At 49.9% G+C, this 20,097-nt stretch overlaps 1 protein-coding gene across 1 annotated transcript in view; it reads left to right on the top strand.

Annotated features, from left to right (window-relative positions):
• The window catches only part of SLC6A2 (solute carrier family 6 member 2), a 37,441-nt gene extending 26,418 nt beyond the window's left edge, over window positions 1–11,023 (top strand). Inside the window, exons 5-14 of the mRNA XM_081216356.1 lie at window positions 130–264; window positions 1,953–2,056; window positions 3,301–3,425; window positions 4,170–4,282; window positions 5,531–5,659; window positions 6,616–6,715; window positions 7,692–7,792; window positions 8,504–8,671; window positions 10,211–10,282; window positions 10,914–11,023. Of these exons, the coding sequence (XP_081072482.1) occupies window positions 130–264; window positions 1,953–2,056; window positions 3,301–3,425; window positions 4,170–4,282; window positions 5,531–5,659; window positions 6,616–6,715; window positions 7,692–7,792; window positions 8,504–8,671; window positions 10,211–10,282; window positions 10,914–10,937 (1,071 nt within the window). The 3' untranslated portion in view covers window positions 10,938–11,023. The remainder of the gene's footprint in view (window positions 1–129; window positions 265–1,952; window positions 2,057–3,300; window positions 3,426–4,169; window positions 4,283–5,530; window positions 5,660–6,615; window positions 6,716–7,691; window positions 7,793–8,503; window positions 8,672–10,210; window positions 10,283–10,913) is intronic.
• Window positions 11,024–20,097: the final 9,074 nt, after the last annotated feature.

The raw sequence follows: 20,097 nt of genomic DNA, 5'->3' as shown, positions 1-20,097 counted from the left end.
CCAGGCCTGGCCTAGAGGTGGAAGATTTAGCGTGAGCACTGTGTGAAGGAAGGTGTGGGGAGGGTGTGACTGGCTCGCCCCCTGCTGGCAGCAGAGTCAGGCTCTCACTGCGAGCTTGTCCACCGCCAGGTGGTGTGGATCACGGCCACGCTGCCTTACCTCGTGCTGTTTGTGCTCCTGGTCCACGGCATCACGCTGCCCGGCGCTTCCAATGGCATCAACGCCTACCTGCACATCGACTTCTACCGTCTGAAAGAGGCCACGGTCAGTGCCCAGTGACCACCCACCCTTGGGCCAGGGTTGGGGAGGGTTCTCGGTGCAGGCAGTGAAAGCAAATCTGGTCCCAGCTCTGCGTAGCCTGGGATGGATCCTTCCCACCCTGGGCTGCAGCTTCTCTACCTGACCAAGGCCAATTTGATTTGCACCTGAGAGTCTCCGTGAGCCTGTCCAGCTCGGATGGCTTCGGATCTGTGGTTCTGTTGAGTGGCCTTTGCAGACCCCTCCTTTCAAAGAAAGCAATACCCTGTCCTGGGTTCTTACCTCTGCCCTGTGCCGTGGCCCCAGCCTCACCCCAGCCACCCTAGCCCTATTTCTACTCTGGTCTCCAACCCTGGCCTCTGATACCATCTGTGCTGTTGGCATGAGGAGCAGCATCAGCCACAGGGAGACCCAGACCCTGCTGACTCTCCCCTCGCAGCCCCTCCAGCTCACTGTCCTGCCCAGAGGCAGAGATTACAATGAAGGTGGGGTGAATTTGGAGTGGAGTCCAAAGTAGCGCAGTGAGGCTGGGAGCAGGGACAATCTTAGAGGTTCCTAGTGCCTTGAGCATCTTCAAATCACAGCTGAGATTATTTCCAACCTCCTCCCTCGCCTCTGCCTCAGTGACCACACCTCAGTATTTCCCCTCATAATCCCCAAAGACTTCCCCACACTCTACTTGAACCCATAATAATCCTGGCAGGCAACATCAACACAGGATTAGGACGGACGCCTCCCAGTACACACCTCCCATTGTCCCAGCACAACTCAGTGTTACAGCCCAGTAACCAAGAGAAAACCCTACTTCCTTAGTAACTGTCAGAAAAACAACAGAGCATTAAGACATGAAACAGCCTTGTAAATTGTGAAGCAAGTCAGAGTTCTATCTGTTCTGCATTGTTTAAATATCCTAAGTCTTTCTGGACAGTAGAAGCTCAGCCTGAGTGCCATCTCAGGGGGCAGATCTATCTTCCTCCGTCAGATTGCTTCTCTCATTACACCCTTTGCTTACAAAGCAGGGGAAGTCTAGAATAGCATGAGTGGGGAGATGACAGAAGTCTCACAAATCCGAATTGTGGCTTAGTCCTGGTGAGCTAGGTAAAATTATCCCCACTGTACAGATGAGGAAACTGAGATATAGACAGTGAAATTGACCAGGGCAAGACCATGAGGCTGAGAGGTTGGAGAGGAGCTCAGATCTCCGGGCTGCCAGCCATGCAGTTTCATCATCCAAAAGATGAAGGAAGTAGACCCCACTGGCCACCAAGGAGTCACCACTGTCTATGGGTTGGTAGAAGCTACTAGGAATCATTACCCCTTTCTGAAGATGTCTCCATAACCCCTGAGATAGTCATAACCCTTTGCCCTTGCCCTATCCACATTCTAGCCTAGAACATTTTGTTTATTAACTTTCTTTGAAAATCAGGATGTCAAATTGAGCCAGTGAGTTCCTCTGGGGTGAGCTCACTCATGACCACCCAAGGCTGGGAGATGCTAGAGAGACCCTAGCCTCTCTCCACAGTGATTTTGTACAGGCTGCTGGAGAGCAGGAGTTGCATGGCTGCCCATCTCTAGTTCAGACCTCATTTCCTCAGGTCTTAGGGCATCCCTGGGACTTCCCAGCCCTTCTGGAGCATTGAGGTAGTCCAATTCTGTGGAAACAGAGGGTGATGGCCTTTATCTACCCATTTCAGGTATGGATTGATGCTGCAACTCAGATATTTTTTTCCTTGGGCGCTGGATTTGGTGTCTTGATTGCATTTGCTAGTTACAACAAATTTGACAACAACTGCTATAGGTAAGATCCTTCCTGGGGCTCTGGAAAGCTCTAAATCCTGGGAATCAACCCTTGCAGGGATGGGAGAGAGGGCTCCGGTCTGGGACAAGTCAAATTTTCTTCTTGGGTTTCTTTCCCTGTGAAATGAAGCAGAGTAGACCACCCTGGATGTTCTGTGAACTCCGACATGGCCTATGGGGGTCCCGATGAACATATGTCAGTTCAGGACACCTCCCAGATAGATGCAGGGTGAAGAGCTGGGAGAGTTGAGGCCACTAACACTGGGATATCATGAGGGTGGGTAGCTGGGACAGAGGGGCACTGTGTGGCTTTCAGAGCAGCCAGCACTGCCTGTCTGTCCATCTTATGCCCAGGCAGACAAGGTTGGAATATCCAGGCTGGTTGCTTGAGGGGTGAGGGCCTAGCAGGGTCAGAGCTTAAGACCACACAGCAGAATGAGAAGTTTGCTCAGTGCCGTAGAGTCAGAAGACCATGCTCTAGATCATCTGGTCCTGTAAGCACTTAATGCTGCCTCCTGCAGCCCCAGTGCTGTGAGGGCTTCAGACATGGGCACAGATGGGGCTGCTTCCATCCCTCTCCATCAAAGGCTTAAGACAGAATCATAACCTCCCTGGTACAAGACAGAGTAGGATGAATGCATACCAGTGGGACAGGCTTTAGGGAGGCTAAGGAAATGGGGTGATCAGCCATCTGATGGGGGATCAGCAAGAGCATAGAGGTGCATTTGAGGTGAGCCTTGGAAGATAGTTAGGGTTGGGATAGGCAGACACGGAGTGAGTGGACAGCCTATAGCATGAGCAAAGCCAGGGTGGGTGGTGTGTTTGTGAACCAGCAAGTTGACTGGTTTGCTCAGAGAGTACATGTTGGGGAGTCATGGGAAATAAGCCTGGAAAGAAGGTTGGGTCATCTCAGCAAAGCTCTTGAATGCCCGGTTGAAAAGTTGAGAGGCACTGGGGAGCCACAGACAGTTTGTTGAGGAAGGAGGCTGGTGACTCGATTTCCCAGCAAGAGTTTGATGTCAGGCTCTGGTATCAAAGTGCTTCATCCAGAAGCTGCTGACCTATTTCCTGCACCTACAGGTTCTGACCCTGTGATGGTGGGGTGCTGGGGGTCCATGTGGCAGCAGGGATGCTGAAGAGGGGGCTGGCATTTGAAGCCGTGGATTCCGTAGATGGTCCAGCAGTCCATAAGCGGGTTGGGGAGAGTCAGACCACTTGAACTAACAGTGCTTTCTTTTCCCTCAGGGACGCCCTGCTCACCAGCACCATCAACTGTGTCACCAGCTTCATCTCTGGGTTCGCCATCTTCTCCATCCTGGGTTACATGGCCCATGAACACAAGGTCAACATTGAGGATGTTGCCACTGAAGGTGGGTGGGCAGGCTCGCCCACTGAGGAGGAGGGGGCTGCAAAACTCACCTCTTTCTTAGCAGTTCTCCTGTGGCTGTGGGACTGAGAGAGAGGACTGAACACGGAGCTTTCCCAGCTGCCCACTTTCTTTGAGGCCATCAGTAGGAAGTCCAGGCAGAATCATCTTCTGAGTCAGGCCAGACCAGATAGATTTTGGAGCACTGACTCTGTACCAGCCCCTGTGCTAAGCACTTGACGTATCTTGGTTAGTTCTTGCAGTGTTACTAGGCAAGTGTTAACAGACCCACTTTAAAGATCAGAAAGCTGAGACTCAGGCGATTGAAGTTGTTCAACCAGCTCGTGTCCTTCCCCACTGCTTCCCATATTCTTATGGCCACAAACAGGCCAAGACTTGGGGAGGGGCTGCCTCTGATGGACTCTGAAAATCACAAAGTTTTGAGAGTAAGAGGATCCCTCATGGGGTGCAGGAGGTGGGGTTTGAGGCCCATTGCCTGTAGCTGTCCAGGAGAGGCACTGCCCTCTGGCTTGGCTGTTTGAGGTCAACCTCCTTGGTGCATAGGTGAACTCAGGCTGAAGCTGGCTTCATCCGTCATTTTTAGACCTTGGTTTGCTCCATCCACACATGACTGCCCAAATATCATGGGGCTGGGCTGGGGCTTGTTGGGCCTCAAAATGCGCTCCTATCATCTGCAGCTCAGACCAACAGTCCCAGCTATTAATGAGGTCCTTGATGTTTCTTACAGGAGCTGGCCTGGTCTTCATCCTGTACCCAGAAGCCATTTCCACCCTATCAGGATCCACGTTCTGGGCTGTTGTGTTCTTCGTCATGCTCCTGGCTCTGGGAATTGACAGCTCAGTGAGTGACCTTGCTGGGGATACCACCCCCCACAGACACCACTAAACCTGACCCTCCCTCCCCTAAATACACTCACACTACTCAGTCTAAAGTGCCCCGCCACTCAAGCCCCTAATCAGTAGTTGTTTGCAGAAGACCTTATTTAAATGCAAACAAGGAAATCAGTACTCACTCAGAAAGGCGAGCTTTAGGCCAAAGCCAAGTACCAAGAGAAACCTACTTGGCATCATGGAACTCTACCTTAGAAGGGACCTCAGATAAGCCAGCCCAATACTCGCCTTTTACAGATGGGAAACTGAATTCAGAGAGGGCGTGGTTAGAACTCTTGTTCTCTAACCAATCACTCTTCCCACGGTATTTCATCAGCATCCACTCAGGCTGAGGGAGTGAACAGGAGTCAGGTCCCTGTTGATAAGGGGGAGACAGGAGTTAACTCTTCACCCTCTCCCACATGGTTTCTGAGTTCTGAGGTTGGTTGGGAACAGGGCAGAAGTGGGGTGAGAGGATGGGGAGAAGGGAGGACCTGCTGATTTCTCTAGAGAAGCAAGGCAGCCTCCAGGGTTCATGAGTCCAGGGCTGCGGGAGGTCCAAGGGAGCCGAGAGGCCTGAGACTGGGGTTCGGAGAGTCCCTCACTCCTGTGTTGACTGAAAAAAAAAAAAAGCACAACCTGGGACTTCCCTGGTGGTCCAGTGGTTAAGACTCCGAGCTTCCACTGCAGGGGGCACGGGTTCCAGGGAGCCAACAATCCCGCATGCGCGTGGTGTGGCAAAAAAAAAAAAAAAAAAAAACACAACCTAAAAGTTGAGAATTATGTTTCAGTTGGCAGACTTTCTGGGGACTTCAAGCCTGGGAGGCAGCCTCTCAGACCGCTCTGAGGGACTGCTCTGAAGAGGTCAGGGAGGAGCCAGGATATGTAGGAGTTTTTGCACCAAAGACCAGGTGGTCAGAGCAGCAAAAGATTACTGTTAATTAAACAAAACCAGACATCTCAAGTTAATGAATTTAGCGCTTTTCTCTATATGGGAAGATGCAAGAGTCTGGGCTCATTGAAATCATTCCTTTGACATGCACCTGAGCTATCTAGAGCCAGTATCCTTTCCTTCCCATCCTGAGTCCCCCTCAGGTGCACCTTTGCAGGGGCAGCGGTAGTGGCTGATGGTTTGATGGCTGCAGCATCCTTTGTTTGCTGATATGTTGGACAACATTTTTCATTCACCCCTGTATCCCACCTGCCTGGTTCCCTTCAGATGGGAGGCATGGAGGCGGTCATCACGGGCCTGGCCGACGACTTCCAGGTCCTGAAACGACACCGGAAACTCTTCACATTTGGTGTCTCCTTTGGAACCTTCCTTCTGGCCCTGTTTTGCATAACCAAGGTGAGGGGGGCTGGGCTCTGGGTCACCTGGGGCTTCTGAGGCTGCATTTCAATCCAGCCAGATATTCCCAGACTTGAAGCTGGCGGGTAGGGCTAGGGTGAGCTCAGGGGAACCATGGCAGTGCCTGGTATCCTGAACTCCGTGGCCCAGTCCCCTAGGGTTACATCCCGTTGTTATCTGTCCCTTCTGAGCCTGAGGATATCCAGACAAATCTTTCAACTGCTTGTTGGTTTGGGGGGACAGCAAAAGTCCATTTTAAACTGCCAACTGAAAAAGTGCACAACCTGAAAGCTGAGAATTATGTTTTATTCGGTGGACAAAACTGAGGACTTAAGCCTGGGACACAGCATCTCAGATAGCTCTGAGGGACTGCTCCAGAGAGGTAAGGGAGGATCCAGGATACATGAGTTTTTGCGACAAAGACCAGGTAGTTGTTACATCAAAAGATTACTGTTGACTAAAGAAAACCAGACATCCCAAGTTAAGGAATTTCGTGCTTTTCCGTGTATGGGAAGATGCAAGAGGTTGGGCTTACTGAAGTCATTCCTTTGATATGGACCTCAGCTCTCTAGGGCCAGTATCCGAGCTTTTTGCTGACTGCTAGATGGCGGGCATCCTGTTTCTATCCTGAATTGCCTCAGAGCTCACCTTCAGAGCGGCGGCTATAATGTGATGGCTGCAACATCTTTTGCTTACTGATATGGCAGGCAACATTTTTTTTTCACTGATAAAATCCATCTTGCTTTTTACTGGCTGAAGTCCCCACCCTCAGACCCAGTGAATACGTAGAATACATAGCAGCAGCACAGTAGCACCAGAAAGCCCATTACCTGTGTTGGGGGTGGGTGTGAGTTCTGAGTTGAGCGGGACAGGGGACAGCTAAATTTTGATGGATGTAACAGTTGATAGCCACTTCTATCCATCATGGCCTCAGGCTTTCTCTATCCATGCTCCAGGGTGGAATATACGTGCTGACCCTGCTGGACACGTTTGCGGCGGGGACCTCCATTCTGTTTGCTGTGCTCATGGAGGCCATAGGCGTCTCCTGGTTTTATGGTACGTGCTGGGTCCTGAGCGTGTGGAAAAGCCTCGGGCCCCGTGTGCTTCTGGAGCCTTTTCACCTGGAGGTGCACAGGGGCTTTCCATTTCCAGGGCAGTCACTGGCTGATCCCAGAGTTGAGCAAGTTGCTCATTGGACACAGCTCTTCCAGCCCTCAGCTCATCTTTGCATGAGCTCCCTTTAAAAGGAGGAGGCAAAGGCCCCAAAGGCATCAGTGTCAGCTGTTAGAGAGGAACTCAGAGGAAGCTGCTGCTCCTCAAGCCCTGTAATTCATTCTAGAGTACGGTTGCCAGGTTTAGCAAATCTGGGCTACAACACATCCAGTTAAACTTGAATTTCAGATAATGAATCATTTTTTTTTAGTATATGTCCCAAATATTGCATGAAATTACTTAAACTAAAATGACTTTTGTTGTCTCTCCGAAATTCAAATGTAACTGAGTGTCCTCTATCTTCTCTGGCAACCTTATTCCAGAGCTGAATGGGGAGAACATGGTAGAAAGTGAAATGTGTTGTCATTGTTCATTTTTTCCCCATGTGTCACTCACTCTTTTCTACTCATTGGAAAGAGTCTGGTCTCTTCTACCAGATTAAAGTCGGGGAAAGCTCTATATACACAGCCATCATTGTTTTAAGAGAGAGGGAGCGGGCGGGAAGAGCTGGGCTTTGGAGTCAGGCCACCCTGGCTGTGTAACCAGGGCCAAGTCCCCTCCCTTCTCCGAGCCCTGGTTTTCCCTCTGAAAAAGGAATTGGGGCGGCACCTACGAGGGGATGCTACCCCTGAGTGTGTTCTCTCCTCTGTTCTGAACCAGCCAAGTGCCTGTCCCCAGGTCTCCTAAGTGCCAGGGTATCCCTGTCTTAGGACATACTGTTCTGCTCTCCACCTGGGGACAGACCCTCTTGGGAAGGCAGCAGGGGTGGCCCCAGGCTCTGCAGGGGCCGCTGTGATGGGCCTGCCCTGTGTGTGCGCAGGTGTGGACAGGTTCAGCAACGACATCCAGCAGATGATGGGATTCAAGCCGGGCCTGTACTGGAGACTCTGCTGGAAGTTTGTCAGCCCTGCGTTCCTCCTGGTGTGTAGTGTGGGGTTGGGCATCCTCGGGTGAGGGCTGCTGTGTGTCTGGGGTGAGGGTGGGGGTGGGGATCTTTGCTTCTAAGGGGAGGAGGTTGGGATGCAGGGCCCTGGTCACGCAGACAGATGCTCAGGATGCTCCGCCCTGTTGATTCCCAGGAGGCTGCACATGAGAGGGGTCGCCAGCCTGGGGCCAGGTCTGGGCCGGGGGCTGTCTGTGCCACCACTCAGTTCCAAGGTCACCTTTCTAGTCTTCTTCTCTTTGTATTGCTCCTATTTCTTTGTCTCCTTTTTGTTATCCTTCCTTACTTGGATTCTTCCTCCTTTCTCTCTCGATCTCCCTCCTTATCTTCTCCGTTCCTGCATCCATCTCACACGCTGGTCCTCACTTCCCTCTGGTCCCTCTCTGCATCTCTCCCTCTTTCCCACCTCCTTCCCTCTCTCTCACCTCCTTCCCTCTCTCTCCCCTCTCCCACCTCCTTCCCTCTCTCTCCCCTCTCCCACCTCCTTCCCTCTCTCTCCCTCTCTCCCACCTCCTTCCCTCTCTCTCCCCTCTCCCACCTCCTTCCCTCTCTCTCCCTCTCTCCCACCTCCTTCCCTCTCTCTCCCCTCTCCCACCTCCTTCCCTCTCTCTCCCCTCTCCCACCTCCTTCCCTCTCTCTCTCCCCTCTCCCTGTCTCTCTCCCTCTTCCTTCTGTCCCTTCCCCCCCAGTTTGTGGTGGTCGTGAGCATCATCAATTTCAAGCCGCTCACCTACGATGACTACATCTTCCCACTCTGGGCCAACTGGGTCGGGTGGGGCATCGCGGGCTCCTCCATGGTCCTGGTGCCCGCCTACGTCGTCTACAAGTTCCTCAGCACGCGGGGCTCCCTTCGCGAGGTGAGCTCTGGGCCGAGCCTGGGGGAGGGTGGGGGACAGCACGGGAGGGGGCATCCCGAGTCATTCCTGCTGGGGTGAGAGAGGGAGACAGAAGGACACGGAATCTAGAGTCAGACGGACCTGCCACATTGGCCACGTTATTTACCCCCAAGCCTCAGGTTCCACATTTGTAACCTGGGGTAATCATACAGACCTTGAAAGGTGAAAGGAAGTGCTTAGCACAGTGCCTGGCACACGGTAGATGGTCACCACGTGGCACCTGCTACCGCGTTGAATGTCATATGCACTGTGTGCTCCCACTCTGTTCCTACCGTTGTTTATGTGAGATGCTCAGCCCTCCAGTCCCCTAAGGAGCAGTTAATCTGCGTTAACTGTGCCCACTCCTGTGTCCCACCTCCTAAGGTTTGTCATGTCCCCAGATGTCCCCCACTCTCCCCATCCAAACTCACCGCGACCTTGTATCTTGGCTTTCACCTGCTTCTATTGTGAACCTGATACCTGATCAGCCTAAACCAGAGATTTCCAAAATACATTTTCTTCTTTGACCTGTGTACATTGCAGATACATATACGCATGATCTGCCTTTTAACTAAAATTATGTCTTTCCTATAGTTTGGTTGTTAAATGCCCTTTCTTTTATAAATAATGGTGATAGTCTTTTCCTCATGTCCTTATTTATAAAGATCTCACCACTTCATTCCTTTATCCACTCCCTTCACAGATATTTACTGAGAATCTGTAGGGGGCAGGCAGTATCCTCAGCACTAGACACACTCCCCGGAGCTCATGTTCTCATGAGGGGACAGAAGGACACAGGAGGACGTAAAGGAGTGAGCTGTACAGGAACTTAGGGCTGAGGGTCCTAGGCAGGGCTGGGACTCCCTCCCCCTTGTGACATGTTTCCTGTCCATGAAATCCCAAAGTCCAGGAACCTCTAGGTCACTGGGATGATCCGTGTTCTGTGAGCTCATCCCGGACGTGGAACCAGGACCTGCTTTGAGCTTTTTATTCTCCGCACTTTGGGATCCCCCTCTAGTGATCAGACATTGATTCCAGACGCATTCCCTGAGTCCACCCTGTGTCTACAGCCCAAGGAGGCGGCCCCAATCCCCAGGCAGGACTGAGGTCCCATCACTGAGTTCTCATTGTGCTCTGAACTTGTCCTCTGCAGCACTGACTCCAATCGTGGTTGTAAAATTGCCTCTGTGTGTTTCTGTTCAGTGTCAGCCCCTTCCATGAGCTGTAAGCTGTCCCAAAGCAGAATGTGTGGGTGACCTTCAGCTCTGGATCCCCAGGGCCTAGGCCAGTGTGTGACTACAGTCATTGACTCAAGAAACATTCACTGGATGAATGTCTCAAAGTGAACCAACCAGCTCCACAAACCAGGGTGGGGAGTGTCTTGTACGAACCTCTCCTGCTGTCCATGTGAGACTTCAGGGCCAACTAGCAGGTGGCCCTGATGTGTGGTGTCCTCTGGGCAGCTGGAAGGGTGTCCCTGGGCCAAGCTGAGGCCTCCTCCCCTTCTCCATCCTTTCACAGAGACTGGCCTATGGCATCACCCCAGAGAACGAGCATCACCTGGTGGCCCAGAGGGACGTCAGGCAGTTCCAAGTAGGTGCATTGGACCGTTTTGATGGGGACCACGGGGCGGGGGCCCTACTGCTCCCTGCTGTGCTATTGGAGGCAAGACCACACACCACACTCCAGAAAACCCAGAGCAGCTGTGGGCTATAGCCCCTGGGGGTGTGAGGTTACAGCGGAGGAGAGGGGCCTGTCTTCTGCCTTCTACCAGCTTTCGCCTGCCCCTCCACTCCTGGTCCTGAGTTACCAAATGCCCAGACTTTCCTAAACTCGGTTCCCCCTCTTTGAGTTGTGACCATGGAATATCCCCAAATTAGGCTGAGGATTTCTTACCTTGAAGGAAGCGCTGTAGGTACATCAGTAACATGTTGAGCTGAGTCCTACCCTTTTCCCCTGTAAAATATGGGGGTGGGGGAGCCAGGAGGGTCCCGGTGAGCCCCCCTGCTTCAGACTTACTGTGTGACTTGGTGAAGCCTCCTTTGCCCTTTCTGGGTGCCAGTGACAATTAGGGGATTGGCCTGCGTGTTCTGCGGGTCTTTGAAGGAAACAGCTGTGTTTTCTGCCCCTCCATGTGTCTTACTGCCCTTCTCAGCTGGCCCTTGTCCCTCAGTCCCTGCCCGCCCTGGCCCTGGCCTAACAGCCTTACCGTCTTCCTCTGCAGTTGGAACACTGGCTGGCCATCTGAATCTGACCCCGAGGAGGAACCCTGCTGCACCAACGTTCAGGTCAAAGGTTTCCTACCACCCCAGACACTGTCTGGGGATTCCTCTCTGACCCCCCTCTTCCTCTTTTCCAAGTTACAACTGATTTAGTGACCTGGTTTTCGTTCACTTTCTGTTCACCTGGCCTGAGGGCTGTGAGCTTGGATTGGTAAGCCTTGTGGGAGAGGAGGAGAGGAGGGAACAGGAAAAATGACTTCTGTCGAACCTCTTTAGTTCTGAGGAAGTCTCACCCAGTGTGGGAGCCGGCCCGAGCTGACGTCCACGGGCTCGGGCAGGACTCCCCACCTCGTTTGCTGGTACTCTGGGCTGCAGAAGAAATCCTCAGTCCACCAAATCAGACAGAGGATGTTGCTTTTTGGTCAGACACTGTAAAACCAAAACACAAATAAAAAGCCCAGCTGAGTTTGGGAGGTACAGAGATCTTGCCTCTCTCGTCTGCCCCGGTCAGTGCTCTGTTGTTTGGACCTTGGGTGGGGAGCTTGGGGATATTTGTCGCTGTTATGAAGTCCGTGGATAGAAGCTCTGAGGGATCGTGAGCAGAAATCTTCATAGTTAGTTTTCACTCTGGTTGACCTGGGTTTAATTTGTGTGTGTTCTGGAATATTCTTCTGGTTTCTGGCGCTCAGAGGGTCCAGAGCTATGGGTGTCACGGTGAATTGCTTCTGCAGAAGAAGCAGACAAGTCTGTAGAGACCACATGCGGGTCTCGCTCTGTCAGATGCACAGAGCTCAGGAACCTACCTGTGGCTCCTGAGACCTTCCTGGGGGACTCAGGACAGGAACCCAGCAAGGCCAGCTGCGTGTCTCCGCTACGGGATCCTCTGCTGTCCTCACGGGGCCAGGTGGGTGTCCAAGGGCAGCCTGACAGGCTCTCTGTTTCTGTATTGTTCACAGACACCTGCAAAGCCTGTCCCTGGGAATCCCACCCAGCCTGGACCAGGAGTCTCAAGTGATGGGGAGTGGGCCCTGAAAACTCCCTTTGTCTCTCTTCATGGGCCATACTTTGCACCGTGGAGGGCAGCATGGAACCAAGCATATAGCACCCCAGTCACTCAGGTTGAGGGGAGAATAGTCTCAATTGAGGGAGCAGCGGTTGCAGAGAATTTCAGGTTGATTTCTGATACAAACTTATAAGTGGTGCCCTCTGGTGGTGCTGGTGGCTAGTCTCAGCTCATTCAGAGAAGCGATTTGTAGTTTGGTAAGTCGGTGGCATCCATTTGGAATTTTTTTTTTTTTTTTTTTTTTAACATATGGTCTGAGTTTCTTACGCTCTCATTGGCAATCTAAAGTTGTGGATTATTGTCCTGACTGTAGGAGCCCCTGTTGCAGAATCTTGGGCAAAAAAAAAGGCCACATCATTTCCACTGGGAGTAGAGGGTGACACACATCCAAAAGGTGCTTTGGGGAAAGTGGGGTGTCACTGAGCCTAATCTATTGATCATGCAGTCTGTGGAAGATGGGCTGGCTGGGGGCAGGGCGGTGGTTTTCTCCCAGGGACAGGGTCCTTATGTCATTCTTTAAAGAAAAGTAGGAAAATCAGGAGACTTTGGATCTTTCCATATAAAAAGTTCAGTTCAAAATCTGAGACAGCCCAAGTGGCAGGTGTCTTGGACCCTGAAAAAGATGAGGCCTGGGAGCATCCAACAGAGCAGAACAAACAGGTAGGGGTCTGGGAATGAGAGCAAGGTGACCCGTCACTGATGGAATTTGGCCTCACAAGTGACTGAGTCTGCCCATGAAGGGTAATTCCTCCCTAGGTGTGACAGTTTTGTTTGTTTGTTTGTTTGTTTGTTTCTAACAAAGCACTCTCATCCATGTTTACTCCCATCCGCCCAGCAAGTACTGCAGGGCTGGCTTCTGTGTCCCCATACTCCAGGTGAGAAAACCAAGGTCCAGCATTTCAGTCATTCTTGCTCAAGGTTCCCCAGCTACTAAGGCATCCAGTTGGACCCTCAGGTCAGAGCCCCTGACTCTCAGCTGAGAGCACTTTGAAATTCCCAGCACAATATGGTTCACCCCACCCAGGGCTGTCATTAAACATAAACAAAAATCCATCCGGTCAAGTGGCCAAGGCATATTTCCTAGCAAAAGAACAATGCGTTGGAAGAAGGGGGGTGGGGGGATGTCATTTATTCTCCTCTAGCTGGTTGCTAGAGAGGAAATGATTTAGCTGCTCTCTTTGATGAAAATAATCACTCTAGGGAACAGTGGGTTGTGAAAAGCTGAGTCTACTTGGCAGAAATGAGTCAGAAAAGCCTGTGTATCAGGGGCACCCTTCAGAGAGAGCCTGACGTTTGCTCTTTGCCATCTGCACGTGGCCCTTCTGCCTCCAGACATTTGTCCGAAGGCCAATCAGAGATGCGGTGCTACCTGAACCAACACCAACCAACCCAGTGGTGCTGCCTTGCGGGGAAAGTTGGCTCCCGAGCCTGGGGAGGGGCTCTGGAGATGGGGGGACCCGGGACACCCATGGACATTTTCGAGGAGGTGCTGGCAGACCTTCTGGGTTCACCTTTCACCCACACTCGATGGAGAGGGAGCATGGCCTTTATCATAAGTAATGTTTGACTTCTTATTTGAGGCCTTTTTTTGATAGTAGAGGTTATCCGGGATAAGGGTGCTCCTGTGTACTGTATAGAGCACTTTTGATACTTTACCAGATTTTTTTAAAGAATTATTATTTTCCATGAAGTGTAAAAATATGTTTAATACCATCCCGTTAACAACTATTCAATGTCTAATTATAACATTTAGTGTCGACCTGTGAGTCGGTCTTCATTCTAGATGCAAATGAGACAGAGGAGAAGGGGACCTGCCAACTCTTGCCAAATATCGTGCCAAATAAAGGTCCTAAAAGCTGCCTTAATTCTCAGAGAGGTTCCGGCCCAGGTGGGAGCCAGTCTCTTACCAAATGATCCCGTTAATGTGAGACCAAACATTCTTACCAAAGATGTCATTTCTTAGTAAGAAGCCCACTGAGCTCATTTCATTTCTTTATTTCCTTTGAAAACCATGGAAGGGAGAAGAACAGAGAGGGAGTGTGGCATGGGGGAAACAGCACAGCATTTAGAGTTGCACAGACCTGGGTCTACGGCTGTCTTACTGGGTCACCTGGGGAGAGGGGCTTCACCTCTGCGGGCTTCAGAGTTCTCTGTCTGTAAAAGCAAGGGTTGGATCAGAGATCAAAGGTCCCATCCAGTAAAAAAAATTTCCTGTCTCCGTAACAATGTTATTGTTGTAAATTTACAATGAAGGAAGCACACGGTTTATTGTAGGACTTTCCAGAATGATCTAGTGACCAATAACCCACTGCTGAGCAGAGACATATCAGACCTATGATTTTTCTGGACATTCAGTAGTTCCTCTTTCGACAATATTTCTTCAACTGATGCCAGAAACACTTGGTATTTTAAAAAATAAATCCAACCCTTTTGTTTTGCGGAATTTGAGGGTAAGTTGTCATGCTCTTATGAGTCCCAAAATCCACAGCTCTGCGATGTGCAGCATGGCTATAGCTGCGATCATAGAAGTCACCAAAATTCTGGTGAATGTGAAGTAGCTTTTGGGGTTCCCACCCTCATCCCTCTGTTTCTCCATTTTTATGTAAATAAGGACTCTATCAGTGGTGCCCTGTGTCATGGACTGTTCCAATGTCATGCATATTTCTATATCTGGTGTGTGCGTTTATTTTAAAAGCTGTTCTCTTCATGGAAAATTAAGTGTACAGAATAATAAAGGATATTTCCTGTGCCATGTATCTGGTAGTGGAATTCTTTCTGGCGTGAAGGTAAAATGCTACAAATTAAGTCCAATGGGTCTTCTGTGATCAGCCTCCAGCTAGTAAACTAGAGCTTCTGGTCATAGTGGCCCACCTTTCACCCAAACAACTCTTTTTTTGTTTTTTTGTTTGTTTTTATTTTTTTATATATTTCTTTTTTATTAGTTTCTGCTTTATAACAAAGTGAATCAGTCATACATATACATCTGTTCCCACATCCCTTCCCTCATGCATCTCCCTCCCTCCCACCCTCCCCATCCCACCCCTCCAGGCGGTCACAAAGCACCAAGCTGATCTCCCTGTGCTCTGCGGCTGCTTCCCACTATCTATCTACCTTACGCCAAACAACTCTTTTGATAACCTATGGAACAGAAGACTGGAGGGGAGTTAAATCTGTAATCCTAGCTCTGAGATTGACACTTTTTTTTTTTTTTTTTTTTTTTTTTTTTTTTGCGGTACGCGGGCCTCTCACTGCTGTGGCCTCTCCCGTTGCAGAGCACAGGCTCCGGATGCGCAGGCTCAGCAGCCATGGCTCACGGGCCCAGCCGCTCCGCGGCATGAGATCTTCCCAGACCGGGGCACGAACCCGTGTCCCCTGCATCGGCAGGCGGACTCTCAACCACTGCACCACCAGGGAAGCCCGACACATTTTTATTTAAGTAGAAAGTGGATACCAAGTTAGTAGTTTCGCTTTTTCGTTTCTAGGGCTGAATTTCAAGGGGATCAGAACTTCCAGTTGGATGGAAATGAACGTGCAATTTAACACTTGAGTGCATTTTTCTGGGAAGAGGGATACACTTACGCTTAGGGCCTTAGTGCTATATTGTATTGTTTGGGGAAGGTGTGACCTTACATTGTTATTTTTAACGCAAGTAAGCAGATAGACAGTGACACCAATATAAGGGAGGTATTGACAACCAACAATTCAGTCTATGTCTTCAAGTATGTAAAGGCTATCAGGGAGTGGGTGGTGGGCCCGAGGGCTGAATTGAGGCCAAACAGAAAATGGGATGGTGCCAGAAGTAGTGAGCACCCCAGTGATGTCTCTTAGGGAGGTTGCAGAGGGAACTCAGTGTCAGGTAGGGGTGTGAGAGGAGGTTGCATACCTCTAAGGTCCCTTCCATTTGGAACTTATGGAATTTTTTAAAATTTTCTTTTGGATAGCCATGAACCCAACCTTGCACAGCAGCATTGGGAGAGTCAAATACATTTATGCCAAAGATGTCGGGGTGGGTTTGGCTTGTCGAATTGGAGTTGGGCAGACATCCCAGAGGGGGTATTATCATCTGATCATTTAAATTTTACCTCCAGAATTGGAGTTAGGGTTTATTATAATGAATCAAACAAAAGGCAGCCACATTGCTTCCAGCCCTCCCCTCACGCCTGCCAACATTTAATAAGGGGCCCTGCGGGAGTGGAGGAGGGAGCCTGGAGCAGAGGGGGAAAGGGCAGCTCTTCTGGGGGGCTGGCTGCCACTCTGTCCCCTAGGCTGACAAATGTAGTTGGAGAAGCCTCACAGGTGGGCTTCACTTTAAGAAACTTGTAGGCTTTTGAAATGTCCCAATTTTAATAGCACTCCTGTCCTATGTTTGGAGAGATAGAGCTTCATTTTTATCTCCTTCCAGAAGGCCCTGATATGTGGAGTCTCTCCCTAGGCCTCAATTTGTTCATCTGTGCAATGGGTCAGGGGTTATTAACACTAAGTGTTCATGGATAGGCTTCAGAAATATCAGAAGAACCTTCTGAAATGAAACGCAAATTTTTGTGTGCATGAGTTTGTGTCTACCTTTCCAGGAGAGAGAATTGATACACTCATCAGATTCTCAAATATTGAAGACTCACAGGTATATATTAACTTTGGGGGCCTCTTTCTTCCAATAGTACATGGCATCTCTCTCTGTCCTCACTCCAAATGAAATCAGTATGACAACAGAGTTCATTTCTAAATCTCCATCACCCTGCATTATGTTGACTTTTCATTTTAATCCACCCCAGATCCAATATCTCATCTGTTTTCCTGGCAACAGTTATTAAACCTTAGTTTTCCAATCGGTAAAATGAAAAGGTTGGATTAGGTGATTCTGTAAAGTCCCTTCTGTTTTTTGTTTTTTTGTTTGTTTGAGGGGCGTTTTGGCCGCACTGCGTGGCATACAGGATCAAGTTCCCTGACTTAGTTCCCTGCAGTGGAAGGGCAGAGTCTTAACCACTGGACCACCAGGGAAGTCCCGCCTTCTGTTTTTGACTCTATGATATACTCTCAGGGAGCGACCACAGATGTGATTGCTGAATTCACAATAAAATGTGAATGACTACCTTTCTAGGCAGCTGCTGATAGACAGAAGTGGGAGTTGCTGCTTTTCACCCATTCTAAGTTTTTAGTGTAGGTTTCAGCAAACATTTTCTGTAAAGGTCTCTGTCAGAAGTACTCAACTCTCCTGTTGTAGCATAAAAGTAGCTTTATTTACAAGACAGGTAGTGGGCTGGATTTGGCCTGAGGTCTGTGGTTTGCCCTGGATTAGTGAAAAGAACAAAGGTTTTGAGCCAGATTAGACCTGGGTTTGAATACCAGCTCTACTACTTACTCCTGAGGAGACCTGGACAAGTCATGTAAAATCTGAGTCTCTCTAGCTTCTGAAGAGTGGGAATAAGACTGCCAAGAGGGTCAGCAGGATCAAATAAAGATGATGAACACTTAAGAGCAACCTCTCTGGGGCCACATTGCCTGGATCCAAATCCTGGTTCCATCACTCAATTGTGTGACGACTTGGGCAAGTTACTTAACCTCCCTTTGCCTCAGTTTATCATCGATCCATGGGAATGAAAATGACCCCACCAACTCATGGGATCATAGGTAGGATTAAATATTAATATTGGATTCAGAATAGTGCTAGTTTACACAGCTTGTTGTTGTATGTTTAGTACATGTCAGTTACATAATGCTGATCTATTTCTTCTCCTTCTCACCCATCTTTGCCCATTTCAAAGGCAACCCAGCTACTGCTGTGTTTTCATGTAGCCGAAACAATGTCTCTGTTCCCTTGTCCCCTCCTTAGAAAACTGCCCCAGAGGTTTGAATTGGGGTCTGAGTAGCCAAATCTGAGTCTCCTTGGGCCTGAGTGCATGTGACCACTGGGCAGGAAGTTCCAGCTTCGGAAATACCATCCTCCACAAGCCTTGCCGGGCAGCAGCCAACCTCCTGCAGGACCTGGCTGCCTCACAAGCCCTCTGCTGTCAGTCCCCATTAGGCTGCTGGCAAGGGAGATGCTCCCTCAGCTGGGCCATGTTTCAGGGAGGCCCTGACCTCAGCTATGACCCAGAAGAGCTGGAGACAGAAGTGTGGTAACCAGAGGCTCCTGAAAGAGCTGGCAAGTGATTGGCTTCTGATGTCTTTCTTATTAGCTACTGGCTTGTCATCAGGCCTGGGAGGGGCTGAGCTGGGCCCCTAGCAGGGCATGAAGGTAAGGGGTTGGGCCGCAGGAAATCAAGGGAAACCATCTCTGTCCCCAGAGAATGCCCAGCAGGGGTCATGGCCGGAGCATGCCCTTGAGCCACGGTTGATTGTTTCTACAGCAAAGAATATAGAGGGAGCAGCCACCCCACCTACTGCAGCTTCAGGCTCCAGTCCAGAGTCTCAGCCTAGGGCAGGAAGATGTGGAGTCAGAAGAGGAGAGGCCTGAAGCAAAAACCCAGCTTCTGGCAATGGTGAGCCTGGGGCAGACTTGAAGGCCATGGTCAGGCCAACAACAGGGTACCTGCCTACTGCCCACCATGAGTCTATTCCCAGTTTCTTGCTACATTTCTGTTCTTGCACCACGGCGCCCCAGACTTCCCTGGTAGTTGCCATTGACCCCTGACTCCCATCTCCAGTCACTTGACAGTAACAATAACCTATCAATGGAGAGGAGTGAGAGGGCAGGGCCGATAAATGAGGCAAACTCACTTCACAGATAAGGAAGGACGTTGCCACTCTGACATTTCAAGTGAGCCGCAGAATCAGATCAGGGAGTGTCAGGGCCAAGACTAGAATTTTTAGGTAAGCAATTAAATGTATAGAGTTCCCCACTGGAGTTTTGGGATTGGAAGGGAGCATGGCACAAGCAGTACCTGGCTGGCTTTGTTAAAATAGAAAATGGGGCCATCCAGGTCTCACAGGCCATGGTTCCCAGGAGGACTGAGACCTTAGGAGCATCAGCACCTTGGACAAGGCCACTGCACTGGGCTGATATTGGATTAACAAGCACATTAGCTTATCCTGCCGCAGTTACTATTCCCAGTGCTTTACAACTTGCAACTCTTTGAATCCTCTTAATGAGTCGATGAGGTAGTATTATTATCCCCATTTGTAAGTGGGGAAAATGGAGACACAAAGAGAAGAGACAACTCACTAGCTGGTGGGACTGTGATTTGAAGCCAGGAAGTCTGGCTGCAGTCTGTGCTTCTAACCACGCTGATGTGCCGTATTCCTTGGTCCCCAGCCATCCAGGCATACCATGGTCCAGCTGGTAGGGGCATGGGTCCTCAACTAGTTCCAACACCCTCTTCAATTACAAATAAGTACTAGATATGAAAATAAATTTATTTATATGTATACACATTTGTAATTTGTACACATATACATATGTGTACATATTTTTTTTTTCTTTTGCTGTACGCGGGCCTCTCACTGCTGTGGCCTCTCCCGTTGCGGAGCACAGGCTCCAGACGCGCAGGCCCAGCGGCCATGGCTCACGGGCCCAGCTGCTCCACGGCATCTGGGATCCTCCCAGACTGGGGCACGAACCCGCGTCCGCTGCATCGGCAGGCGGGCCCTCAACCACTGTGCTACCAGGGAAGCCCTACATACTTTATATACATATGTTATATATGCATGCACTTAAATCTATATACATTTATATATAAATATAATTTGCCTACATGATGCTAGGAAGCAAATGACTTGCCCTAGATCACAAAGTAAGAGATTTCATCTTGAACAGACCTCTCCTGTATCTCAAGGAAAATATCTTTGCTGGCTTTCTCCATACACACCCCAATCCCATGCTTTCTGGTTCTTATGTCCATCTGGACTCACTATCAAAAAGCAAAAATATTATACTCATATGCATTAGGATGATAAGTGGCTGCATGTAACTGAAATCTAACCATGGTCTCTTAACAATGAGTTTTTCTCATTTTCTTGTAACAAATAGGCAATGAATCAGAGAGAAGAGTGTTCTTCAGCAGGAAGAAAAGGGAGAAGTGTCCCCGGTTCTGGAGAAGGACTTTAGTGAGGATCTCCTCCTGGACATGCCCAGAAGCCCAGGATGCCTCTGGTGAGGCTTAAGAAAGTCATCAAGGATTTGGACT

Source organism: Mesoplodon bidens, assembly GCF_964165515.1.
Source record: "Mesoplodon bidens genome assembly, chromosome: 18".
NCBI lineage: Eukaryota > Metazoa > Chordata > Mammalia > Artiodactyla > Ziphiidae > Mesoplodon > Mesoplodon bidens.
Note: the sequence above shows the minus strand (reverse complement) of the source record. Positions and strands in the feature narration are given on the sequence as shown.